Source organism: Peromyscus leucopus, chromosome 1 (genome assembly GCF_004664715.2).
Source record: "Peromyscus leucopus breed LL Stock chromosome 1, UCI_PerLeu_2.1, whole genome shotgun sequence".
NCBI lineage: Eukaryota > Metazoa > Chordata > Mammalia > Rodentia > Cricetidae > Peromyscus > Peromyscus leucopus.
The window spans coordinates 175,522,859-175,550,635 of NC_051063.1; the positions used below are offsets into that span (position 1 = coordinate 175,522,859).

The window sequence follows — 27,777 nt, forward strand, 5'->3', positions numbered from 1 at the left end:
TCGAGGGCTCAGGAACTGCGAAGGGCGAGCCATGGCGTTGGGGCTGCAGCGCATGAGGTACAGGGCTTCGGGGATAGGAATGATGGGGACTGGGGGCTCTCCCTGACGGGGGTGTGGGGGAACCCCTCATCTGTGGGGTGTGGCTCAAGTTGTGAACACCCTGGGGCGCGCGACGGGGGGACACATCCCCGGCACACCTTCCACCCTAGAGGGTTTGCAGGGGATCTGGGATTTACCCCATGAGCTCTAGCTGTTCCCCCCATCCCAGGAACAGCTTTGGGGTTGTGAGCTGCGATTTTCTGATACACGGGGTTCAATCCTCCTGGCTGGGAGTGAAACTCCAAGTTCCTATGGATTGGAGGTGGTTGAGTTTGATCCGTGGGCTCTCTTCCCAGAGAGGCATTACTCGAAACCCCAGAATTGAGTCTTTCTTGGCTGTCAGACTCTTGTGATCTTAAAAAGGGATCCCCCAAACTGAGGTTTCCCAGACATAGGGAGTCCCTGGAAGACTCCACTTCTGACTTCCTGAAGAGAGATTACCTTTATTCTGTCCATCCTAACAATCTCCCAAGCTTCAGGTTGCCCTAGAAATGACCGGAAAGAATGGCTCCTTGGAGTCTGTGTGGAACCCAACCGAGGTGCTTTATCCTTTCACATAAGTGGGATGATGGCTGGGGAGGGGAGTTCACGCCTGTAAACCCAGCACTTGGGAAGCTACACAAGAAGGATGATTTCAAAGCCAGCCTGGCCTACATGGCGAGTTCCAGACCAGCTTTGGTCTACACAGAACAGCCATTAAAAAAGAAAAAAACCAAAAGCAGGGTCACCCCCTTTTCAATACCAACGGAACAAGCGTGACCCACTTCCCAAAGCCTGGTTCTGTGTCTCATTCATCTGCCCGCACCCAGTCCGCAACTGAGGGAGGAGGGCCCCACCCAAGCCCTATTTGAGGGACATCCTTGGGAAAGATGCCCTGGCAGATCAAGCGAGGAAAGCAGCGCCTCCTGTGGCCCGGCACAGCTGGGGCCATCCTGGGAAGAGGTGGATTTCGTGTCCACCTTACAACAGGTGCCGAGGCTTTGGGACCATAGCCAGGTTGCCACAGGAGACACCAGAAAACCACCCTAGATCCTTGGCATTCCCTGTCTACACTGAGGCATCCCTCAAGTCTCGCCACAGCCCCTCCTCTCCGGCTTCCTAGGGCTGATTGGTTTTTCTCTACACTTTTGCCCGCACCTCAACCCACCCCGGCTCCCCTTCTCCCGTTCTATTCCCATCTCTGGCTCGGAGCCCACCAGGGAACTCCGTCCCCACCCCTTCCAGGCCAGCCCTGGCGCCGCTCGTGATAGCGCCCCCTTATGGCTGTGCGAGGGGCCCCCTCTTAACAGAACTAGGGTGCCCCCCTCCGCACCCAAAGCCAGCCCTTTCCTGTAGTGTCGTTCCACGCAGCCGCACACCACTAGTAACTCGCACCCACCTCCCGGCTGCGCTCCGGTCCCCTCCTGCGTCCCCCGGATGGCACTTGGCATCAGAGGGGGCTTGGGTAATGGTGAGTGGTTCCCTCTGGGCTATGAGCCCCCCTCTTTCTTCTGGCTTTCGGCTTCCAGCCCTCTCACCCTTTGTGGGGGTGTTCTTGGGAAATCCATAAAGGGCACATTGCCCTGAGTACCCACCTGGAAGCAGGGCTCCCCCATAAAAACTGGACTCGCACCCCACCGAATAGCCAAATGACCATACTGATGAGAACAAATTAGATCAAGGTCAGAGAGGCTTGCCACTGACCCCTACCCCAAGTCCTTTCTCCGACCCAAACCTTGCCCCCTGGCCTCTCAGGTCACCTCCAAGCAACATCAAAAGGGGTCTCTGCCCAGATACAAAGCTAAGCCTCCACCACACCTCAGATACGCCACAGTTTTTGTGAGCGCCGCCCCCCCCCCCCGGCCCCAACACCCAGCTGAGAGTCAGAAGAGAAGCCCAGAATGTGAGAAAGGGGCTCTCTTAATTTCCTAAGCCTTTCAGGGTGGGGAAAGAGATGGGGTCTTTTCTCTCTTAGCTAAGGGGCCACCGCGCCCCAAGTCCCCTTCCCAGGCCTCACCCTGGGCCTCTTGGCCACACCCTCTGTTCTCAGCTAGAACACAGAGTAAGGGTGGCAAAGTTCCAGGCGCACGTCCCAGGCTGGGCAGGCTGCCAAGGGGTTGGACCAGAGCTGGGCCAGCTAGGGAGATCTGTAGCAGTGCTGGGACAGGAGGAAAAGACTTAGCCCACCAGGCAGAAGGGAGCAGGCAGGGGTCCCTTGGCTGGTGGGCACACCCTCCTGAAGAATAGCATTTTAGACCGCAGGCCTCAAAGTCAGGGTTCAAATCCCCAAGCTCCCACTTCCTGGCTGTGTGATCTTGGCCCAGAGATTTCCTTCCCTGAGCTCACAAAAGCTTCAAGTCTTGGATAATGGGGGTCAAATCTTTCCCAGGGAGAGAACACGTACCCCTCCCCACACACACACCCAGTGAAGCCCCGGAAAGTCAACAAACCTGGATTCCCCTAGGGATTACTGTGTGGCCTCCAGCAATTTCTGTCACCTCTCTGAGGTGGATTCCCCTAGGGATTACTGTGTGGCCTCCGGCAATTTCTGTCACCTCTCTGAGGTGGCTTCCCAAAGCAGGAAGGTAATAATGGGTGCAGGGTGGGTATGGGGCTTAACTGAGAAGCAGCTTGAGCAAGGCGGACAGGAATGGGAATGAGAGTCTGGGAACTACCACCTGAGTGACACAGGACAAGGGTGCCTCTGCTCTGAACCTCAGTCTCCATCTGAGACAGGCTGACCTCAAACTCACTACATCCGAGGATGCCCATGAACTCCCGGCCCTCCCATTCCCACCTCCTTAGTGCTATCGTTGCAAGCCCGAGCCACCAACACCCTGGGTGTGCCGTACTGTGGGGCACATGCTCCACCAACTGAGCCACATGCATCTCGGGCCCTGTTTCTAACTTTGAAAAAAATTACATTTATTCATTTCTGCCCCCGTGTGTGTATGGGGGAAGGGGTTGCGCGCTTGCCCCCAAGAGTGAGTGGAGGTCAGAGGACACCCAGCAGGAGTCAGTTCTCTCCTTCCACCAGGTGGGTTCAGGGGACCGAATTGGTCAGGCTTGGCCCAGTTTCTACATTTCTGAAAGGGAGGTCGTCGCTCCGAGGCTGGGTTGGGGTCTCGAGTCTCTGAGGGTGCAACACACCGTCACTGTTAGTTTATTCCTTTGAAGCGTTCGTGTAACCGCTGGGTGTGTGCCTGCACACTCATAATAATGCACGTGCGCACACACACATGCTTGCATGCATGGCTAACTGCACACGCGTTCTTGCACGTTCAGAGGCCCATAGGTTACTCCAGGGTACAAGAGACTCATAAACTTGAGCCTTTCACGACTAACACTAGCCAATAGCCAAGCCTCGCTTGCTAAGCCTCTGACATAGATTAACTCATCTAATCTTCCAGCCACCGTAGGAATCCGTCGGGGGGGGGGGGGGATGCAGTCCTATGACCGTAGCACTCAGGGAAGAGGCTGAGGCAGGAGGATCATAAGTTTCAGACCTGTCTGAGCTACACAATGCGACTTTGTCTCCCAGCCCCACCTCACATGCCCCCCCCAAACCCAAACAAACACAAAAAAAACACCCTTTAAGGAGGTGGAGGTTATTATACTGTGCCCAGGAAGGTTAAGCAACCTGCCCAAAGTAACACAGCAAATGAGCATGGGCGATAGCGGTGTCAGAACTGGAACCCTGACCCAGAAGAGGCAGCCCCCACTCTGTCTCACAGCTAGGCCAGAAAGCCAGCGAGAGGCCCCTACTTCCCGTCAGAGCATCCGGAGAACAGACTGAGAGGGAAGGAGGGTCCCTCTACAGCCACCAGCTGGCTCCCTCTACGGAGGAAGAAACCCTGCCACCCTAGCCACGGAGGGTAGGATTACCGAGCTCAGCTGCCTGGGAGGTGGGGCGCCGGCCCCACCCCCACCCCACTCCCCTTCTCTCTCCCAGTTAGTTCCCTCTGCCCCAGGGCCCCCAGCTCAGTGAGGCCCGCCCACCCCCACCCTCTGGGCAGGAAGACAAACAGGGCTGGAACAGTACAGTACAGGACGGAATGTCCTCTGGGCAGGCGGGACTGAGGCCCCTGCCCCCACCAGCCAAGAGGGAGTTCATGGGGGCGCCCCCTTGGCTCCTCCAATACTGGGCCAGCCTGCCCCCTTCAGGGCCTCACACAGCCTTGCAGCTACCCCCACCCCCACCCCGCACCCAGACTGAAACATTTTTTTACCCCTCCCACCCCCAGAAGTGGCCTCTGCTCCCCGAATTAACGACTTTTAGGAAAGTGCAGCCTCCTGTCCCAGGGGTTGGGCATCACACGGAGTTGGTTAGAGAAAAGCTGAGGAACCTCACTGACTAGGCTCAGCCAGGGACTGGTTCTGTGATCTCTTGGGCAAAGGACTCCACCTTGCAGAGCCTCGGGTTCCCCTTTGCTAAGTGGGTTTAAAATGCGCCCCCTCCCCTGTGGAGCCCAGGCATAGGGACAGGCCTATAGATTTATAATCCAAGCACTCAAGAGGTGGAGGCAAGATCGGAAGCCTAGGGTCATCCTTGGCTTGGGCTACATGAGACGCTCTCTCAAATAGTATTTGGGGGCAGCGGCACACACCTTTAATCCCAGCTCTCGGGAGGCAGAGACAGGCAGATCTCTGTGAGTTCGAGGCCAGCCTGGTCTACAGAGTAAATTCCAGGACAGCCAGGGCTGTTACACAGAGAAACCCTGTCTCTAGAAACCAAATAATAATAACCAAATAAATACATAAAAATAAATAATAATAAAATTCCCTTGGGCTCCCCTGAGGGTCAGATGAGTGCTCACAGGCACTACACATGTGACAAAAACACATAGGGTTGGTTTGTGGGTTAGAAATCTTGTAAGCATCAATAATACTGAATATAAGACTAGATATAATATACCTTTTTTACAAAGAAAAAAACTCAAAAGGAGACTTATGAGTCAAGTGTGGAGGCACAAACCTATAACCCCAGCACTTGGATGGTAGAGGCACAAGGATCAGGTGTTCAAGGCCAGCCTGAGCTACACAGGGAGACCCTGTCAAATAGACTATGGCGTCAGATAAAGTTTGGGGTTTTGTCTGGTTGGTTGCTTGTTATTGATGGGGTCTCATGTAGCCCAAGCCAAGGATGACCTTAGGCTTCCCCGTATGTAGATTAGGCTGGCCTCGAATTCAGAGATCTGCCTCCCAAGTGCTGGGATTAAAGGTATGCGACACTATGCCCAGTTTTAAGTGGGTTTGGCACTTGGCCGGGAAAATGACCTAATAGTGAAAATGGATAATTGATAGATATTAATATTACTGGTGAAAGATCGAGATCGATCTCTCTCAGTCTCTCTGTCTCTGTCACACACACACACACACACACACACACACACACACACACGGAAGTCAGGCATTTGAAGTGTATTAAAGGGTAGAGGTGCTGGGCAGAATGCAGGGGTTGGTTTGCTGTGTCACCCTTAGTGGGGCCCGGCCCCTCTGAAGGCCCCTTTGGTGTGTCGTTAAGACTTTGATATCTCTGTGAGATTCAGCTTGGCTTAGGAGGGGACACCCGGGAGGGAAAGGAGCCTGGGAGGCTTAGGGCTCTTCCCACTCCATCTCTCCTTTGGACTCAGGCCAGCTCTACCACCCCCTCCCACCGGGAGGCCTCCCTGTCCCCCAGGCGGCGTCTCTCGTAGGGAAATGAGCTGCAGATAAGTCCTGGAGAGGACAGAAGGCCTTAGGCACATATCCTGGGGGAGAAGCCTGGAGCAAGGCCCTGCAGGGAGGGCCACATGGGCTGGGACCAACACAGGTAAAAATTTGGGGCAAGGGGAGGGGCTTCAAGGGGAGAAGCTGCCGGGACCCCAAGCGGAGGCGTCCCACATGTGACCTGTCGTGTGCCATTTCCTTTCCACAGGTCGAGCACGGAGCTGCGGAAGGAGAAGTCGCGGGATGCGGCGCGCAGCCGGCGCAGCCAGGAGACCGAGGTGCTGTACCAGCTGGCACACACGCTGCCCTTCGCGCGCGGGGTCAGCGCGCATCTGGACAAGGCCTCCATCATGCGCCTCACCATCAGCTACCTGCGCATGCACCGCCTCTGCGCCGCAGGTGAGCCCGGAACGCCCCGCCCCTGCCTCCGCCCACAGTGGAGGCCCCGCCCCTGGGAAGCCTCTCCCGCCTCCCTGGCCCTAGAATCCCCTCTCCGAGCAAGAACCCGCCCTTCGAGTGCTCAGAAAGACTCCTTGGGAGGCCCCACCCTTTAGTGTCTAAGGGAGGCCCCTGGAGGCCTTAGGCCTGGGCTTTGAGGGAAACTAAAGTCTCTACCCCCTTAATTTTGTGTTTGTTTTCTTTTTGTTTCTTGATTTTTGGGGTTGGGGTTTTTTGGGGTTTTTTACACAGGATATCACTGTGTAGCTCTGGCTGGCCTGGAACTTGCTATGCAGACCAAGCTAGCCTTGAACTCACAGAGATCTGCCTACCGCTGCCCACCCATCCCCTCCCACCCACTCACCCTGCCTTTAAGTGCTGGGATTAAAGGAATGCACCACCACATGGGCAATTTATGTGTTTGTTTTCTTTTTTCCATACTGGAGGTTGAACCCAAATCAAGAGGTGTGGTACCCAAGCACTCCACCACAAAGTCACGCCCCCAGCCCCTCACTGGGGGATTCTAGGCAGGGGCTCTACCACTGAGCCACACTCCCAGCCCCTCACTGGGGGATTCTAGGCAGGGGCTCTACCACTGAGCCACACCCCCAGCCCCTCACTGGGGGATTCTAGGCAGGGGCTCCACCACTGAGCCACACCCCCAGCCCCTCACTGGGGGATTCTAGGCAGGGGCTCTACCACTGAGCCACACCCCCAGCTCCTCACTGGGGGATTCTAGGCAGGGGGTCTACCTTGAGCCACACCCCAACTGTCTTTTTACTGTTTTGACACAGGGTCTTACTAGGTTACTCAACTAGTAAGAACTTGAACTAACTTGGTAGGCCAGACAAGACTTGAATTTTTGATCCTTCTGCCTCGGCTTCACATAGCCACCATGCTTAGCCAATCCTGGTCCACCCCAGGAGGCTCCCCAACCATTGTTTTAAAATTCCTGGAAGTCTCTCTTCATCCTCTCCCCTCTTCTCCTCTAGTTCAATTTCTTATTATCTTAGCAGCCACCCAAGGAAGCACTTATGTGCGCTCGCACTCTCTCTCTCTCTCTCTCTCTCTCTCTCTCTCTCTCTCTCTCTCTCTCTCACACACACACACACACACAGAGAGAGACTCCTGAAATTTTTTCTAAAACACTTAGAAATTTGAAAAGGTTTCATTATAGAGAGTCTGCCCATTAAATTCCCTTGCCCCAGAGAATTTGGGGGAGGGGGAGTTTACCCCTTCAGCTGTCAGCTGTCCTCTGACCTCCACGTGCACAGGAAATAAATAAAATGTATTGGAATTCTGTCTTCTGGAAATCCCTGACATTTTAGAATTCTGGCCATCTGGCAGGCCATCCACACCCTCCCCCAAGAATTCTAGAAAACTCACAACTCTAGAATTCCAGGTGCCCCCAGGCCTCTGAGAGTTCAGTCTTAGAATCTTGGGGGATTCTATGTCCCCTCTGGAAGTCCACGTTCCTGCTTGCAAAGTTTAGTTCCAAGCCCCTAGGATTTTCTCCCACTCACCCAGGCTTTTCTGTGAGTTCACGTGGGTGAGGAAAGATGGAGGGGAACCAGCTAGGGTGGGTCCATGACTGACAACAGCTGCCCCGTCCTCCCCCTCCCCGCCGGCTTGGGCACCAGGGGAGTGGAACCAGGTGGGAAAAGGGGGAGAGCCACTGGACGCCTGCTACCTGAAGGCCCTCGAGGGGTTCGTCATGGTGCTCACCGCCGAAGGAGACATGGTTTACCTGTCGGAAAATGTCAGCAAGCACCTGGGCCTCAGTCAGGTGAGCTGCCTGCTCTGTACCTGCCCCTCTCCCCCAGTGGTGATGCTGGGGGGACCGTGGTTCCCCACGACCTTAGTTCTTCCTTTATGAAATTCACAGTACGGCAGAGGGGAGAGAGGAATGTCACCAGACAGAATGGTCAGCGCTGTGATGGGACAGCCTAGGTGTAGGAAATGTGGCGCTGAGAGGCCTGACCCAGTCTGGGAGGAGATGCACTTGGGGGGCTGCTTAGAAGAAAGAACGTCTTAGCTGCAGCCTGAATGACTTAGCAGTGAGGATCACAAATGTACACGGAGGAGTGTTGGGACATGCCAAGGCCCGGAAGGGAGACGGAAATGGAACACTTTGGAGAAAGGGCTAAGTGGATCGTGGACAGAGGACAGTGGAAGAAGTTGGGAGGGGGAAAAGGTCAGACAATAGGTCGATAATGTTCACGTGAGAAGGTTTGTCTCCAAGACGCTGGGAGCCATAGAACGAGTGAAAACAGGGGAGAGGTTGTGCTAAAGTGGTAGAACCGTGCTTACAGTTTAGGAAGGAAACAGAAGGACTAAAAACGAGAGGATCAGCAGGGAGTGGATACTCCCTCAGGTGGGAGGAGAGGAGCTGGGGAAGACACCTGGGGACTAGACCTAACTTTAGTTCACCTTTAGAGTAAACCCTGTATGAGAAGGCTTGTGTTCTTTTTTTCTCTTTCATGTAAATGGCTGTACAGTGGACCTCTGTTCCTACTCCCTGATGCATAACCCCACTCCTGGTACCAATTTCTCTGTGAGTGTGAACTCTCAGAGTCAGACAAGTGACTGCCCCAAAGTCCTAAACTAGAAAGAGATAGAGGCAACTATCAAAGCCAGCTACAAAAGGTGTCATTGGAAGAGTACTGTGTCACCCAGATCCCACCCTGGGCGCGTTTTCTTCTGTGTCCCCTCCTCCTAAACGGAAACAAGTAACAGACTCTTTGACCTGCCCAGGAGGTGTGACTCACCCTTTGCACTTGTGACTCCTGTTTTTATTTTATGTGTATGGGGGAGACTGACTGTGGGGGAGGGTTGTGAGCGCACATGCGCACACTCGCGCATCACGTGCATGGCATGTGGGGCCTGAATATATGTATGTACATCATGTACGTTGCAGGCGCCCTCAGAGGCTAGAAGGGGACACTGGATCCCCTGAAACTGGAATTACAAGCAGTTGTCAGTCACCTGATATGAGTCCTGGGAACTGAACCCAGGTCCTCTGGAAGAGCAGCAAGTGCTCTTAACCAATGAGCTATCTCTTCTCCATTTTTGGTTGTTTGGGGGGTTTTGTTGTTGTTGATGTTTGTTTGTTTTGTTGAGACAGGGGCTTACTATGTAGCCCTAGCTTGCCTGGAACTCACAGAAATCCACCTGTTTCTGCTTCCTGAGTGTTGAGATTAAAGGCATGGGTCACCCCACCCTGCATGACTTACTTTTAAAGAATTTTCTTACTCCAGAGAGCCACAGACTCACTTCACTTACAATACTGAGCTCCCTCCACCCCTTTAAAACAGCATTCCATGTAGCCCAGGCTAGCCTCAAACCCACTATGTAGCCAAGGATGACCTTGAACTTCTGATCCTCCAGCCTCCACATGGCCATTTCTGGGATGATAGGTACTTGACACAGTGCCCAGATGCTGTGTCTGGTATCATCACATCCAGGGCCTAGTCCGCACTAAGCAGGCATGCTACCAACCTGGCCACCTCTCCAGCCCAATGCATTTTTTTTCCCCAAACATTACCTCCTCAAAGAAACTATTCAGGGCCACTGTCTTTAAACTAGTATCTCATTATCATGTGACCATACCCAGATGCCTCCCCAGACACACGTGCATGCACACCACCCAGTAAATTCTGAAAGACAAGGATCCATCTATGATCTGTCTAATCATTTAGCAAGGGTCCTAGTAAATATTGGGTGCTGATAGCTGGTTGCTGAATGAAGGAGTGAGTGAATGAGTGACTGAGGAGGTTGATGACCTCCACCAGACGCCTGATTTGGGGCCAACATGATAAGCAGAGGACACAGGGGCCAGCCCGGGGGTCTTGTTAAGTGTGCCTTCTCTCCACTACAAACTCTACCCTCCCCCCCAGCTGGAGCTCATCGGACACAGTATCTTTGACTTCATCCATCCCTGCGACCAAGAGGAACTCCAGGATGCCCTGACCCCCAGGCCAAGTGAGTGCCATGCAAGCCCAGACCCCACTTTTCAGGGTAGGAAACTGACCCAGCCCTCCTCTCCCTGATCTGGAACACCTGCACAGAGAAAAGTGGAGAGAACTGACTGTGCCCTGAGTGCTCCCTTCCCTGAGGACTCCCTTCCCTGGGGACTCCCTTCCCTGGGGACTCCCTTCCCTGGGGACTCCCTTCCCTGGGGACTTCCTTCCCTGGGGACTCCCTTTTCTGGTTCCATGTCCCAGCTTTGGAGATGAGGCTGGAAGACTTTAAGATTTTATTTTTGCCGGATGTAGTGGCGCATGCATTTAATCCCAGCACTCGAGATGCAGAGGCAGGCAGATCTCTGTGAGTTTGAGGTCAGCCTGGTCTACAGAGTGAGTTCCAGGACAGCCAGGACTACAGAGAGACCCTGTCTCCCAAAAAAATAGAAAATGAAGGAAGGAAAATTTTATTTTTATTTTCTTTTAAGTGGCGGGGGCAGGGGGAGAAGGGGTGGTATGATCTTGCATGTGACTTCAGAGGCCCGAAAGTGAGTTTTAGAGTTAGAGGTGGTTGTGAACTGCCTGACATAGATTCTGAGATCCAAACTCGGGTCCTCTAAGAGTAGTACCCACTCTTAACCATTAAGCCATCTCTGAGGCTGGAGAGACTTTAACATTCACTTAGTGGCATGTCCCCTCCCTGTGCCTTCCCAGGCCTGTCCAAGAAGAAGCTGGAAGCCCCCACAGAACGCCACTTTTCCCTGCGCATGAAGAGCACACTCACCAGCAGAGGGCGCACGCTCAACCTCAAAGCTGCCACCTGGAAGGTAGGCTGGGCCTTGTCTCAGTGGGGTGGGTCTGACCCCTGAAGATCTCACTCCCTATTGGATTTGGGGTCTCACGGGCTCAGAGATTTGCTGGAACTCCTTCGGACTGAGTCCGGTAGGGTATTAGAGCACCTATGAATTGAGTTTCCCGGGGCCAGACTTTGAGGATGGAAAGGTCCTCCGCCTCCTGAATTAAAGTGTCCCGAGGGTTGGAATGAGGATCCCAGAGCTCCTCCCGACTTTCTAGAATAATCAAGGATCTTTTCTCCCTATGGGACCCAGACGCAGGTCTCCCAGCCCCGTGGGTAGCCTAAGGCTCAGATGGGTACTGACAACGCCCCACTTGACCTAAAGGTGCTGCACTGCTCAGGACACATGAGGGCCTACAAGCCCCCTGCACAGACGTCCCCCGCCGGGAGCCCTCGCTCCGAGCCTCCCCTGCAATGCCTGGTGCTTATCTGTGAAGCCATCCCCCACCCAGCCAGTCTGGAGCCCCCTCTGGGCCGGGGGGCCTTTCTCAGCCGCCACAGCCTGGACATGAAGTTCACGTACTGTGACGAGAGGTAGGCAGTGGCTTTGTGCAGAACCACACCCATCCACCATCTCCTCTGGTTGGTTTTGCCCCAATATTCTCTGTGTATCTCTCTGTCTCTTTCTGTCTCTCTCTGTCTCTGTCTCTCTGTCTCTGTGTGTGTGTGTGTGTGTCTGTCTGTCTGTCTGTCTGTCTCTCCCTGTCTCTCTGTCTCTCTTCCCTTCCCCCTCGCCTTAAATGTCTAACCACCTCCTGAGGGAGGGGATTACAGGCGAGCTGGGGATGGAACCCAGGACTTTGTGCATGCTAGGAAAGCTACCTACGTGCTCAGAAGCCGTGACTCTAGGTTCTGACTTCTCGGGCTGCCACCCTGGGTCTGTAACATTGACCAAGTGACTTCATCTCTCTGCCCCTCAGTGCCCTCAGCTATCCTGTAGGAGAACTATGTCCCCCTGCCTTTTGCCATTGCTCTTAGCACTCCTGGCCTCGCATAGGGCAACGCACAGTGCAAGTGTCTCGTTTTCTGTCTATGTCCATTTTCATTCTTTCTTTTTGTAGTTTCTGCTCTATCTTCATGCTTCTTTCACATCATTTTCTTTACCTTCTCTGCCTCTTCATTTTCCACCTTTCCTACACACACACACACACACACACACACACACACACACACACCATATTATTTTCTTTTTTCACTTACTTATTTACTTATTGTTGTGGTACTAGGGGTGGAATGCAGGGCCTCACACATGCTTGGCAGGGGCTCTACCACTGAGCCACACCCCAGCCCCTCACTGGGGGATTCTAGGCAGGGCCTCTACCACTGAGCCACACCCCAGCCCCTCACTGGGGGATTCTAGGCAGGGGCTCTACCACTGAGCCACACCCCAGCCCCTCACTGGGGGATTCTAGGCAGGGGCTCTACCACTGAGCCACACTCCCCAGCCCCTCACTGGGGGATTCTAGGCAGGGGGTCTACCACTGAGCCACACCCCAGCTCCTCACTGGGGGATTCTAGGCAGGGGCTCTACCACTGAGCCACACCCCCAGCCCCTCACTGGGGGATTCTAGGCAGGGGCTCTACCACTGAGCCACACCCCCAGCCCCTCACTGGGGGATTCTAGGCAGGGGCTCTACCACTGAGCCACACCCCCTAGCCCCTAGAGAATTCTAGACTCTACCACTAAGGCATGCCCTGAGCCTTTGGTTTTTTGAGATACGACCTTGCTGAATCTCAAGCCTCAAATTCAATCTTGCCTCAACCTCCTGAGGGCTGTTATTACAGGTCACCACACTCTACTCTCTTTCTCTGTTTCTTAACCCCACCTGCCTTTCTGTTGCTGCTCTGTCTCTCATCTCGCTGTTGTTGACACCTGCCCGTTCCCTCCATCTGGGCCTTGACCAGTACCTCTCCGTTTTACTCTAGGATCGCAGAAGTCGCTGGCTACAGCCCTGACGACCTGATTGGCTGTTCTGCCTACGAATACATCCACGCACTGGACTCCGATGCAGTCAGCAGGAGCATCCACACTTGTAGGTGACCAACATGTCCCCAGGCCAGAGCCAGCTGCTGCATGGCCCCACCTAACAGCAATCCCTGGTCTCCTAAACAGAAAACCCAGGGCTTTGTGGGACTCCTGCCTCCCCCTGAACCCCAAATGCTAGGACCTGCATTTTTTGTCTTCAGTGACCTCTCATTCCTAATTCCAGCTTTCTGAGCTTTCTGTCCCCAAGTGTCTCTGCTGTGACCCTGACCCCTATCCATCCTATCCCCAGTGCTGAGCAAGGGCCAGGCAGTAACGGGGCAGTATCGCTTCCTGGCCCGGACCGGAGGCTACCTGTGGACTCAGACTCAGGCTACAGTGGTGTCAGGGGGACGGGGCCCCCAGTCAGAAAGTATCATCTGTGTCCACTTCCTGATCAGGTGAGCAGAGGGATGCAGTGTATGTGGAGGGATGCATAGGCAGACCTGTGTATTGTGCATGCATAAGGAAGTGTATGTGTGCCTGTGTGGAACGAATATGGCCATAGGAATATGCATATGTGTCTCTGTGTGTATGTTTTTGTTTTTTAGAGACAGGGTTTCTCTAAGTGGCCTTGACTGTCTTAGAACTCTATGTAGACCAGGCTGGCCTCAAACTCACAGAGATATACCTGCCTCTGCCTCCCAAATGTTAGAATTAAAGGTGTGCACCCCCGGGCCCTTTGCTAATTTTTAAAAAAAACTTATTGGTGGTAGCTCTGTGGGCTGGAGAGATGGCTCAGTGAATAAGAGCACTGGCTGTTCTTTCAAAGGACCTGGGTTCAATTCCCAGCACCTACATGGTAGCTCACAACCATCTGTAACTCCAGTCCTAGGGGATTGGGCACCCTCCTCTGTGGGCACTACACATACATGGTGCACAGTCATATAGGCAGGCAAAGCATCCATACACATAAAAGTAAGTAAATATATATGGTGGTGGCTCGTCTATAATCCCAGCACTTGGGAGGCAGAGGATCTGTGTAAATTCAAGACCAGCCTGGTCTACAGAGCGATTTCCAGGACAGCCGGGGCTACACAGAGAAACCCTGTCTCAAAACAAACAAACAAAACAAAACAAAACAAAAAAGTGTATTGGTGTCTTGAGATAGGGTCTCATGTAGGACAGGCTGGTCTCAAACTCTCAGCAAACTTCCTGCCTCGGGCAGGAATTACAAATGTAAGATTACAAATGTAAACCACTAGGTCCAGACCAACAGTTCCTTTCTCATGGTAACTAGTGGTCATTGGAGAATGAATGGAGAATGAATGTTTATTTATCCATGTGCCAGCTGGGGGACTTTGGGCTGTTTCCTGTTTGGGGGATTATACAAACAGCCATTATAAACATTCTCAAGTGGGATTTTGTGAGAATGAACATTTTCATTTGTCCTGGGTAAACATCTAGGAGTGGAATGGGCGGGTCATATGTTTCCATGAAAACTTAACTTTCTAAGGAACCGAAAAACTGTTTTCACAGTGTTGTGTCACTTTGCATTCCCTTCAGCAGTTTATGTGAATCCCAGTGGTCTCCATCCTTGCCAACATGTCTTATTGCTGCATATTTTCATTTTAGGAATTCAAATTGATAAAATTTGGAGTAGAGTGCCTGCTTAGAATGGCCCACAGAGGAACTGGGGAAATGGCTGGGGGGCTGAGTTCTGTCTGCATAGAATCTCTCAGAGAGCAGCTGGGGTGTGGCTCAGTGATACAGTCCCTGTCTAGAATCCTCCAGTGAGGGGCTGGGGTGTGGCTCAGTGGTAGAGCCCCTGCCTAGAATCCCCCAGTGAGGGGCTGGGGGTGTGGCTCAGTGGTAGAGCCCCTGCCTAGAATCCCCCAGTGAGGGGCTGGGGTGTGGCTCAGTGGTAGAGCCCCTGTCTAGAATCCTCCAGTGAGGAGCTGGGGTGTGGCTCAGTGGTAGAGCCCCTGCCTAGAATCCCCCAGTGAGGGGCTGGGGGTATGGCTCAGTGTAGAGCCCCTGCCTAGAATCCCCCAGTGAGGGGCTGGGGGTGTGGCTCAGTGGTAGAGCCCCTGCCTAGAGTCCCCCCAGTGAGGGGCTGGGGTGTGGCTCAGTGGTAGAGCCCCTGCCTAGAGTCCCCCAGTGAGGGGCTGGGGGTGTGGCTCAGTGGTAGAGCCCCTGCCTAGAATCCACAAATGAGGGGCTGGGGTGTGGCTCAGTGTTAGAGACCCTGCCTAGAATCCACAAGTGAGGGGCTGGGGGTATGGCTCAGTGGTTAGAGCATTTGCCTAGAGTGCACCAGTCCAGAGACATTCAGTCACATGTTTAAGGCCACACAGCTCAGAAATGGCAGAGCTGAGATTTGAACCCAAGCTGGTAGCTTCAGAGTCCTTGTTATCAACCTCTGTGTGGTGATGCTTCCCTGAGAGGTGTTTGTGGAATGAATAAACGAATGAGCTCCATGTGGCCTGTATGCACATATTTGACACCAAGTACATGGAGGTTTGTGTGTGTGTTCTTTTCCTCTAAATGCTTGGGTGTCTACAGGCATTCCTCTCTGTCTGTGTGTGCTGAGTGTGTGCCTGTGTCACTATGGACATTCTGTCCTCTGAGGGGATAAAGGTGGCTGTCTTAAACTGGTACATCCCCAGGACAGGTTTAGTGAGGGTAGAATCATAACTTCTGCGTTCTGCCCAATGGGATACTTACGCTAATGGATGCAAATGCATGCATGGTCCTCAACCTCAGACCCACTCCCCCAAAACCAATTTACCCAGCCAGCATTTGAGTTGTCTCCAGAGCCAGAGACTGTGGGATGGGAGGTGCGGGGGACAGAAAAAGGATGTATTTATAAACCTGTTCCCTTGAGGATGGAGATGTCTATGAATAGAAGCTTCTCAAATAAATGCTTATTCATAGAAACGTAGCTATGAATTCTTCATATTTGGAAATGTAATGAAGAATATGGTTTTTTTTTTTTTGAGACACAATTTTCTATAGAGCAGACCAACATCAGATTCACTATGTAGCTGAGACTGATCTTGAACTCCTGACCCTCTTGCTTCTGCTTCCTAAGTCTTGGGATTATAGGCAGCAGCCATCAAGCCCAACAAGTTCTGTCTTGTTTTGTCTTGTTGAGACAGGGTCTCATGGGGCAGCTCAAGCCAGCCTCGAACTCTCAAACTTCCTGCCTCAGCCTCCCAAGTACCAGAAGGTATGTTGGCTCCACCACTCCAGGCTTTAAGTTTCATTTCAACACTGCTGCAGGAGCTAGGGACATAGCTCAGTGGAGGAGTGTTTGCCTAGCATGCATGAGGTCCTGGGTTCAATCCCCAGCCCAACAAACAAACCCATAAATACATAAAAGCCATTGCAGGTTGAGTCTCCCTTATGCTAAATGTTTGGGAGCAAAAGCATTTCCGAGGGGCTAGGGACGTAGAACGCTTGCCTAGCATGCACAAAACCCAGCGTTCCACCTCATAACCTGAGCGTGGTGGTATGTGCCTGTAATCCCAGCACTCAGGAGGTGAAGACGGGAGAATCAGAAATTCAAGGTCAGCCATGGCTACTTAACGAGGCTGAGGCCGGCCTGGGCTACATGAGACTCTCCCCAAAACAAACAAAATAAACCCTGGTGAGAAAGCAGTGTGGGAAATTGTTTTCTGGCAAATCCCCTTCAGTTTCTAGGTTGCGTGGCCTCTGCAGGAAGACACTGGACGCAGCCGCCTGGGGGCAGGTGGGTGGGCACGGATACTCTCTGACTCCTACTTTCCTTTCTCCCTGCCCCCCTCCCAGCCGGGTAGAAGAGACAGGCGTGGTGCTGTCCCTGGAACAAACAGAGCAACACACTCGCAGACCCCCTCAGCGGGGTACCTCCTCTCAGAAGGGCATCCCTGGCAACGGTCTAGGTATGGATCAAAGCCATTGTGTCTTCGGGACCCCTAGAAGAAAGGTCAGGTGCATTCGCGTGGTTCACAAGACCCCGTGGGACGGTCTGCTGCCTCTCTCCCCTTGTCCACGCCGATTTCCTCTCAGCTCTCGGGACATGCCGCACTCCTTTTCCTATTCACCGCCTTTCCACATGCAGTTCCTCTGCTTAGAATGCTTTTCCCTGCAGTTCTCCCTGTATCCATGAGTGCGATGATGATCGATGATCGCTTGAGTTTCCTGTCTCCTTCTCTTCCTCCGCTGTGGTTCCCTACTGCTCACACTTCCCTAATCCTTGTTGGGGCAGAGGGTCTCCAGCCAGTCTCAACACACAGGAATGGAATGTCCAGATGCTGTTCACAGCCCCTAGGCCCTTCCTCAAGGACCCTCCAGGGCGCCACAGCAATCTGACTAGGAAATGGCCTAAAATGAGGTCCTCCGGCCACTCCTCTCCAGCAGTAAACACAATGGCCATCTTCACGTGCTGCTGAAGATGTAACCGTCATCCTCTAGGCTGAGCACTGCAGAGCAGGGTCTGGCCCTCAGCCCTTTGCAATCGCACTGTGTTCCATTCACCCTGCAGACTCACATGCTCCCCGGATCCTGGCCTTCCTGCACCCTCCGGCCCTGAGTGAGGCCTCCCTGGCTGCTGACCCTCGCCGTTTCTGTAGCCCAGACCTGCGCCGCCTCATGGCACCCATCCTGGATGGGCCTCCCATAGCCGCCACCGCCAGCACCCCACAGGCTACACGGAGACCCCAAAGTCCTCTTCCGGTAAGCAGTGCCACCTCTCCGGGCATACAGAACCTGTGCTGCCCGGGCCTCGGGCTTGAGCCTTGCTGTTCTCTGTTTTCAATTTTTCCATCTTAGGGATGGAAACCTAAGACCTAGGTTACAAGATAAATATGGTGGCACACACCCATGATCTTGGGAAGCTGAGGCAGGGGGCTTGAGTTTAAGGCTAGCCTAAGCTACACAAGAAAACCTTGCCTCAAAAAAATCAAACAGCCAAGCATGGAAGTGCACTCCTGCGATACCAGCACTTGAGAGGCTGAAGCAGGGAGAGTTCAAGGCCAGCCTTAGGTATGTGGTGAGTTCCAGACCAGCCTGGAATGAGATCCTGCTTTAGTTTTCATTTCTGTTGCTGTGATAAACTGTCCTGACGAAGGGAGCTGGTGGGATGGCTCAGTGGTTAGATGCTTGCTCTTGCAGAGCACCTGAGTTCAGTTCCCAGCATCCACATTGGATGGCTCGCAACCACCTGTAATTCCAGCTGCAGAGGAGCCAACACCCTCTTCTGGACTCTGTGGTCATCTGCACTCATGTGCACATGTGCCCGCACGTGCATTCACGGGTGAGCACACATACATACACACACACACACACACACACACACACACACACACACACACATCCTCAGAAACTCGGGGAAAAGGGTCATTTTGACTTGCAATCCTGGGGTTTATTTTATCATTGCAGGGAAGTCACAATGACAGGAGCATGAGACCATAGGTCATATCACATCTATAGTCAGGGGCAGAGAGAAATGAATGAATGCATGCTCCCTTGTGCTCAGCATCATTTCTCCATTCTTAGGCAGTTCGGGACCCTTGACTAGGGAATGGTGTCACCCACAGTGGGCTGGGTCTTCTTGCATCAATTAAGTTTAAATTTTGTGCGTGTGTTTTTGTCTACATGTACATATGTGCACAGCATGTGTGCCTGCTTCCTGTGGCAATCAGAAGAGGGCATCAGATGCCCCAGAACTGGAGTTATTGGATGGTTTTGAGCCACCATGTGAATGCTAAGAATCAAACCTGGATCCTCTGGAAAAGCAACAAATTTTCTTAACCACTAAGCAATTTCTCTAGCCCCTACCTCCATGAACTAACTAAGATGATCACCCACAGATATATCTGCAAGCCAACTCAATTCCTTCTTTCTAGCTGATTCTAGGCTGTGGCAAGTTGACAGAGCTAACCATCACAGACCCTGCCTCAAAATAATAGATAGATAGATTGATTGATAGATAGATAGATAGATAGATAGGTAGGTAGATAGATAGATAGATAGATAGATAGATAGATAGATAGATAGATAATAAATAAAAGAATGATGAGACACACCTGTAATCCCAGAATTTGAGAACTAGAGACAGGAAGATCCTAAATTCTAAGTCATCCTCAGCTATATTGTGAATTCAGGGGTCACTTTGGACTATGTGAGACAATGTATCAAAAAAATAAAACAACAACCACAAAAACAGGCAAGCAAACAAACAAAAACACCTTTGTTTACACTGCTATTTGACCCCCTGCAAGCTCCGGTTTAAGACCCCCTACCTCTACCCCAAGATCTTACATCAGCACTTCCAGACTCAGTCTCTGGTGTTTGTGCTCTGTTTCCCTCCAGGCTGATCTCCCAGACCAGGTGCTTGGTAGCTCAGAGAATGCATGCAGACTCTCCACTGCCCGGAAAAACAAGACTGTGGAGACAGATCTAGATAAAGCTCAGGTGAGGACTGGCATGGAGGGGGTCAGTTTATCTGGCTTTACAGAAGGGTGATGGGATGGATGGATGGATGGATGGATGGATGGATGGATGGATGTTTGTGTGGGTAGATAAGTAGATAGATGGATAGATGGATAATTGGATAGGTAGACCATTGTTTCATTGGCTGGGCATGGGAAATGGAAGACAGAAGGATGGAGAGGGAGACAGAAGGAAATAGAGACAAAATGACAGAGCTAGAAAGGTGAGAGAGAGAGAGAGAGAGGCAGTGGCAGAGAGACAGAGAAACAGGCATCCAGATAGCGACAGAGACAAAGACAGTGATGGGGGGCAGGGGATGCAGAGACTCGGAGAGACACGGAGACAAAGAAGGGAAAGATGGAAGGAGACGGAGAAGGACGGACAGGGATATAGAAAGACAGGGGTGAAGAAGAGAGAGAGATGAAGAAGGGGGAGAGACGGACACACAGAAAGGAGACAGACAGACAGACAGAGTGAGAGACAGGGACAAAGAGTGCAGAGATAGAAAGAGCTATGGGCAGAGCTGGGGAGACATGGTCAGAACCACAAAGACACAGCTGTTGTTGTTTGGTTTGGGCCTTTGGGGGGCGGGGGCGCCACCCAGCTCCCAAATAAGTCACACACTGAGGCTTGTTATTACTTTTGAATGCCCGGCCTTAGCTTGGCTTCTTTCTTGCCAGCTTTCCTTCACTTTAAATGATCCCAGCTACCTTTTTGCCTCTGGGCTTTTCCTGTTTCCTCCGTGGCTTACTGTGTGTGTGTGTGTGCAGCTGGGTGGCTGGCCCTGGAGTCCTCCTCCTTCTCTGGCTGCTAGCTCTCCTCCATCTCTTTTCTTCTTTTATATCTACTCTCTGCCTGCCAGCCCCACCTATCCTTTCTCCTGCCTCGCTATTGGCCAGTTCTTTATTAGGACACCAGGCGTTTTAGACAGGCACAGTAACACAGCTTCCCAGAGTTAAACAAATGCAACATAAACAAAAGTACACACCTCAAAGTAATATTCTACAACACACAGCAAGAGAGAGACACACAGAGACAAAGACAGAGAGACATAAATGATGGCGGCGGTCACTGGTATCATGCCTTACAGTTAAATGGAAAAGACAGGCAGCATCATGTCCTTTTAACCCCAGGCCACCTGGTTGATCTCTATGGAAGGGGACTGTACCCAAGGAGAATCATTGTAGCACCATAGGAACTGACCGCCACACAGTCTTTGTGCCCATTTGAGAGATAGGGCAGGAAAAACTTAGCGCTTCAGGTGAGCACCTCAGAGGAGTTAGCACCCAGCACCCAGCCTAGGACTCTCCCCTCCCCACCCCCAGGCCATGGCTCCTGCTGTAAACTCCCTCCTGCCCCCTTACAGGACCCTGACACTCTGGACTTGGAGATGCTGGCTCCCTACATCTCCATGGATGATGACTTCCAGCTCAACTCCTGCGAGCAATTGCCCAGAACCCACCGCAGACCTCCGAGGGTGGCCCGCAGACCCCGGGCTCGGAGCTTCCATGGCCTGTCGCCCCCCATCCCTGAGCCCTCCCTGCTGCCCCGCTGGGGGAGTGATCCACGACTGAACTGTTCCAGCCCCTCCAAGAGGAATCCTCCCACAGCCTCCCTAATGCCTGGAACTCGGAAGAGGTGAGCCACAGTGAGAGCGGGACTTAACACAGGCATATAGAAGGTCCTTGCTCACTCTCCTGCATCAGCCCCATCCCACAGCATGCTTCCTGTCTCCACCTCTCCAGCCAGGCCCTCCATGTTCCCAGCATATGCCAGGTTTGTCCCAACCCTTTATTGGAGGCCCCTCCACTGCTCGTACTATTTATCCAAATCCCACTGCAGCCAGGAATTAACCCCACATTTACATCTGACTTATTGACACTTTTTGTTACAATAAGAAGAAATTGGGGCTGGGAATATAGCTCTTCAGTAGAGAACTTGCCTAGAATCCACCAAGCACCTGCCTAGAATCCCCTAGTGAGGGACTTGGGGGCGTGGCTCGGTGGTAGAGCACTTGCCTAGAGTCTCCCAGTGAGGGGCTGGGGTGTGACTCAGTGGTAGAGCACTTGCTTAGCATCCCCAATGAAGGTTTGGGGATGTGGTTCAATGGTAGAGCAGTTACCTAAAATCCACCAGTCCAGATACATTCAGTCACTTGTTTAAGGTCATGTAGCTCAGCCTCTCACTAGGGGATTCTAGGTGCTCAACTATTGAGTCGTACTCCCAATCCCCTCACTGATGGGTTCTAGGCAGACTCTCTAGTGCTGAGCTATATTGCCATTGTAGGGAAATGGATGGATGGGTGGATGGATGGATGGATGGGTGGATGGATGGATGGATGGATGGATGGATGGATGGATGGATGGGTGGGTGGATGGATGGATGGGTGGATGGATGGATGGATGGGTGGGTGGGTGGGTGGATGGATGGGTGGGTGGATGGATGGATGGATGGATGGATGGGTGGGTGGGTGGATGGATGGATGGATGGGTGGAGGGTGGATGGGTGGATGGATGGATGGGTGGGTGGATGGATGGATGGATGGGTGGGTGGGTGGGTGGGTGGATGGATGGGTGGATGGATGGATGGATGGGTGGATGGATGGATGGATGGGTGGATGGATGGATGGGTGGGTGGATGGATGGGTGGATGGATGGATGGATGGGTGGGTGGGTGGATAGATGGATGGGTGGATGGGTGAGTGGGTGGATAGAGAGATGGGGAAAAGAATCAGTGGATGGGTAGATGGGTTAGGTAAATAGATAAATGAATAGATAAAAATTATCAATAGATGCGTGAATGGGTGGTTAGATGGTTGAATGAATATGTGGGTGGAGAGAAGGAAAGTGGAAAACTCAGTGGATAGATGAATGAATGGCTAGGTGGATCTTGAAAGGGTGAATTAATCAGTAGAAGAATGGAAGTATAGTTGAATCACCAGATGGATGAATAAGTGGAAGATAGAATGATAGCTGAATGGGTGAATGAATGAGTGAATGAATGAATGTATACATGAATGAATGTATACATGAATGAATGAGTAGACAGGTAGGTGAGTGGATGGGTGGATAGGACGAGTGAGTAGTGGGGGAAGGAATGCACAGATGAATGGATGGATAGACAGGAGGGATGGGGAGAAGGTGAATGAGAAGGTTCATTGTACAGAAACTAAGTCACAGTGCAGATGAATGAGGGGATGTTTGGTGGGTGGATGGGTGGATTGGTAGGCATGTATGTAAAGGACTGAATGGTTGTTTGGGAAGGTCATCAGCTTCTGACACGGGTACCCACACTTGCCCAGGTTTGATGCATTTTGAGTCTTGCCTGTGTCTCTGCAGGGCCCTGGCCCAGAGCTCAGAGGACAAAGGGGTGGAGCTGCTGGAAACAAAGCCCGCCAAGCGGTCCCCCAGCCTAGAACCTGGAAGCTTCCTGCTGCCTCCCCTCAGCCTGGTAGGTTTAGAGAGTCGAGGGTGGGGTTTCTGCAAACCTCTGAACCTAGCAGGCTTCAAACCTCCTGTTTTATAGATGGGAAAACCAGAGAGGGCCAGGGGCTGGCTGAAGGTCAGATGGGAGGTCAGTGGTCCAGCTACAGACAGGACCTTGATCCTCCGAGTCTGCTAATGAGCTTGAAATGACTGCAGATACATGGCTAGTGCCAGACTCAAAGTAGGTCAAGAGGAGTGAGGCAGTTAATCAGATGAGGAGGAGTCTTCTCTGTTTCCATGGTCCCCCTCCAAAATGAGACAGCCTCGGATCTGGAGGACCACTGCAGAGTTTAAAGAATAAACATTGAGTGTGGTGGCCACGCCCATAACCCCAGCCCCAGAGAACTCCGGAGGATGAGCAGATTGAGGTCAACATGAACTGCATAGTAAGACCCTGTCTCAAAAAACAAAGCAAGAAAAAAAAAGACCTACTGTGCACAACAGGAAAATCTGGTTTCTTTCGTAATGCTACCCTGGACTGTATGACTTCCACAATGCCTCTGTCTAATACCTCCCTATCTCACAAAGAACTCAGCTCCAGAGTCTGCACAAACTGAGTATGAACGGTGTGAATGATAATATCAATAGCTTTCATTTACTGTGTGCTGATCCTGGCCGCATTCAGTACCTCACAATGTTAACTTATTTATTCCTTATGAGTACACTTTAATATTATTTAATAATAATAAATATCGCCAGGCATGGTGGTGCACGCCTTCAATCCCAGCACTCAGAAGGCAGAGGCAGGTGGATCTCTGTAAATTTGAGGCCAGCCTGGTCTACAGAGTGAGTTTCAGGGCAGCCAGGGTTACACAGAGAAACCCTGTCTCAATCAGTGTCATTATGGTGAGACAGTTACACACAGAAGAAGTTAAGCAACATTATCAGTCAGTCTAGATAGCACCCTTAGATGGGGTACTGAGAAGAATTTAATGACAGGATTGTCAATGGTGTGAGTACAGCATCTGCAAATCCACAGAGCTTCTGTAACACTGGGGCCAGCACTATCCCTAGCCGTTAAGATCTAACACCTTCCAGAGTGGGACATAGCCAACCCACCACAGCCCAGCAGGGAGGCAGCTAGAACGTCACCTTCCTCCTCCTACACCTGCTAGGCTTGCCCATCATCTGAGTACAGCAAGAAAACACAGCAAAATTGCACAGCAATGGGGTCAGCCTCTTGGGACACAGAGGCAGGGAAAGGAGGGAGGACCACCCAGAGGATGTCTAGAACAGTGATTTCTAGTACTCATCAGACTCCAGTTAACCACTGCACCATACTCTCTTGTCAGATATGTGATGGTGGTGGTGGTGGTGGTGGTGGTGGTGGTGGTGGTGGTGGTGGTGGTGGTGGAGGAGGAGGTAGTGGTGTAGGGGGTTGTGGTTGGGATGACAATGATGATGCTGTTGATAATACTGATGGTGGTGATGATGCTGATGAGGGTGATAATACTGAAGGTGATGATGTTGATGAGGGTGATGCTAATGAGAGTGATAATACTGATGGTGGTGATGCTGATGATAACAGTGATGGGGTGATGCAGATGGAGCTGATGATGTTAAAGATGCTGTGCTGTTGTTGATGCTAATCATGCGAATAGTGATGCTGCTGCTGATGGTGATGAGGTCATGGTACTGGTAATGCCATGTTATTGCCATCATCATGAATGGTGATACTGATGTTGATGGTGTTCATTCTAATGATGGTAATAATGACAACTCTGTCTCCCTAACTTCCCAGAGTTTCCTTCTGCAAGGTCGACAATTCCCAGGGAACCAGCCAGATCCCCGAACCCCACTCTTGGATTCCCGTGAGCCCTTGGGTGAGTCACAACAGCCTGGATATGCAGAAACTTCAGGTTCCTTCTCCTCTGGATGGTTCCACAAATGATTAAGAGAAGAATGGAACCCGTCTTAGGAGTAGGTGAAGGAGGGTGTCTTAGGGTTATATGCTGTGGTGACATACCATGACCAAAAGCAACTTGGAGAAAAAAGAATTTATTTCACTTCCACTTCTACATTGTAGTCCATCATGGAGAGAAGTCAAGGCAGGAACTCAAGCAGAGCAGGAACCTGAAGGCAGAAGCTGATGCAGAGGCCATGGTGGAGTGCTGCTTACTGGCTTGCTCTCCGTGGCTCGCTCAGCTGCTTTCTTATAGAACCCTAGACCACCAGCCCTGGGATGACTCCGTCCACAAAGGGCTGGACCCTCATGCATCAATCACTAATTAAGAAAATGTCCTACAGACATTCTTAAAGCCTGATCTGATGGGGGCATTTTCCGAGGTTCCCTCCTCTCAGATGACTCTAGCTTATGTCAAGTTGACATAAAGCTATCCAATGTAGACAGTGGCCCTCAGGCAGCCCTTCCCTCTTCTCCTGAGCCCTGTGGAGAGCGAGAGAGGCCCTAAGGAGGCTAAGAGCTTACCAAGGCTACCCGTTGGGTGGAAGCCAAGATCTTGTGGACCCAGATAGGGCTCCACATCGAAGCTTGACCTCGGTTGAAGTAATTCCACAAGGTAACTCCTAGCCACGTGACTTTGGGACAGCTGCTGTGAAGCCTCAGCTCCCCTGTCTGTCCGTGGGAGCTTATGATGCTAATTCTTACCTGGAGGACCTGTTTGGAGAAATGAGTTTGTGGAGAGGCTGCGTGGGCAGAACTCACCCACAAACTGTGATGGAGAATGTGCTCAGGAAACACCTCCCCTTGTGGCTGCAGGGCGGGGCAGTGCTGGTCTGCAGCCTTTCGGCTTGTCTGTCTTTTTTGGGGTGATCTTCCCCTGCAGCTAGCAAAAGCTTTGGCTCCACTTGAAGCTTCAAGTGGGTCCCGGGGATGAAACTCAGTGGTCTGTTCTCGCTCTCCAACATATGGCTTCTCAGGCTCGAACGCCAATGGTCAGGGTTTGCAGCAAGCACCTCTACCCACTGAGCCATCTGGCCACGCTGCCTCCCTGCTTGCAGATGCAGGTGTGTGTATGATTGGGTGCCGATTCTCTCCTGATTTACCTTCCCTTTTTCTGCAGGCCTAGCTCCCTCGCTGCTCTCTGTCTACCACCATGAGGAAACTATCCAGCCCAGGAACCACGTCCCACCAGCAGCAGGACTGGCCCAGGCCCGCTGAGTCAGCCCTCCTCCCAGTCCCTTGCTTCTACCCCAGAAAGGACTCATCCACACTCCACACCGGCAGCCCACACCCAGGATGGGGCCTCTCTCCTCTGAGTGCCCTCCACAGCCCCCAGCCAGCCTCAGTCCTACCTCAGCCCCCCAGCCCTCTGCCTTCACCCATTCAGGGGCTTCTTGGAGTGTTCGCAGCTCAGTTACCTCTGGGAGGGGGTGTGTGACACCCCCCCTCCATCTCCTCTCAGGACTTCCCTTGGGGTTCTCCATAGCTGGTTATCTCACTATCTCTTTCTCTGACTCTCTTTGCTTTATTTGGAAGAATGAAGGGTTCTGAGAGTCAGGGGTCTATCTCTGATCCTGGCCCCGTGGAGTTTGGACAACCATAATCACATTTTTGTTTGTTTGTTTGTTTTTGTGTTTTGGTTTGGTTTTCCGTCACCCTTCTATCAGCTTTGCTTTGTCCTTTTCACAATAATGCATTCAGGTACTCTGCATTGCACAGATCCCACAGCAATGCGGGACTCTGATCTTCCCCCTCCTCGGTGGCAAAGGTGGGGAGACTCTGGGTCAGACCTCACCCCCAGTGACTTGTGGAGTCTCAGCCCCCCAAACTGCCACCCAGCTCCGCCTGCCCTTTCTGCTCCTGACTTCCTGCTGGCACCAGTCTCGCCTGAATAATGACTTCGTTTGTGATCTTCCCATTTTAGGGGTAGCCAGCAACTTCTTCCACTCAGCAGAGCCATAATCCCCGACCTTCCCTGATCTAGAATACTTGATTCCTGCCTTCACTGTTTGTAGACTGTACAACCCCCTCTGGCCTTCCCTGGTGTTAGGCTTTACCACTTTCCATCTCCCCTGGTTCTAGACAGCAAGACTCAGGGCCATCCTTGTATCTAGACCATGCAGCCCCTGGTCTTAGTTGGTTCTAGAATGTATGCCCTTGGGCCTTCCCTGGTTCTAGAGGCCTAGGGGCTCTCTGGTTCTAGAGTTACTTCCAGGTTCTAAAATGTACAACCCCACGGTTTTTCCCTGGCTCTTGGATTCCATACCCCTCATCCTTTTCTGTTTCTAGACTGTGAGGCCTGTGGCCTTCCTTGGCTCTAGACTATCCTACCAATGGTCTCCTCTGGTTCTAGGCTTATGACCTCTGGCCTTCCCTTGTTCTAGACACTGTAGCCTCTGGCCACCATGGTTCTAAACTGTGTTATTTCTGCCGTCTTCCATACTAGACTATGCAACCTCTGATCTTCTCTCTTTCTAGTCTGTACATTTTCTGGTCTTTTACCTGATTCAAGACTGTACACTTTATGACCATACTGCTGTTCTAGACCATGCCACTTTTCTGGCCTTTTCTCTGATTCTAGATTGTAGGCCCTCTGATCTTCCATAGTTCCAGAGCAGTGGTTCTCAACCTTCCTAATGCTGCAGCCCTTTAACACAGTTCCTCACATTGTGGTGACCCCCCCAACCATAAAATTATTTTATTGCTACTTCATAACTAATTTTACTACTGTTATGAATCATGTAAATATCTGTTAGGCAGGATATCTGATATGCAACTCCCAAAGGGGTTGAAACCCACAGGTTGAGAACCGCTGTTCTAGACTATACAATCTGTGACTGTCTTTGGTTCTAGGCTATGCTACCTCTGGTCTTCATTGGTTCCAAACTATGTGACTGCTAGCCTTC

At 52.0% G+C, this 27,777-nt stretch overlaps 1 protein-coding gene across 3 annotated transcripts; it reads left to right on the top strand.

Moving 5' to 3' along the window:
• Positions 1–27,552, top strand: Hif3a (hypoxia inducible factor 3 subunit alpha). Of its 3 annotated transcripts, none has more exons than XM_028854945.2 (15): positions 1–57; positions 5,996–6,186; positions 7,866–8,011; positions 10,122–10,206; positions 10,902–11,014; positions 11,369–11,577; positions 12,970–13,076; positions 13,320–13,467; positions 16,820–16,932; positions 17,535–17,725; positions 19,364–19,465; positions 20,850–21,121; positions 22,822–22,933; positions 24,710–24,791; positions 25,992–27,552. In XM_028854945.2, exons 1-15 carry the CDS (start codon positions 32–34, stop codon positions 26,087–26,089), a joined length of 1,995 nt encoding a protein of 664 aa, XP_028710778.1. In that variant the 5' UTR covers positions 1–31; the 3' UTR covers positions 26,090–27,552. The 3 variants fall into 3 exon arrangements, with proteins under 3 accessions (XP_028710778.1, XP_037057799.1, XP_028710779.1); XM_037201904.1 differs by lacking the exon at positions 1–57 and adding an exon at positions 1,350–1,549; XM_028854946.2 differs by lacking the exon at positions 1–57 and adding an exon at positions 5,512–5,890.
• The last annotated feature ends 225 nt before the right edge of the window (positions 27,553–27,777 follow it).

Bases quoted from the DNA above. Each gene is read 5' to 3' on its own strand.
- Hif3a (XM_028854945.2), top strand. From the start codon at position 32: ATGGCGTTGGGGCTGCAGCGCATGAG. The intron at 11,015-11,368 runs GTAGGCTGGGCC...CTTGACCTAAAG, and splicing joins TCAAAGCTGCCACCTGGAAG to GTGCTGCACTGCTCAGGACA. The intron at 17,726-19,363 runs GTAAGCAGTGCC...GTTTCCCTCCAG, and splicing joins GACCCCAAAGTCCTCTTCCG to GCTGATCTCCCAGACCAGGT.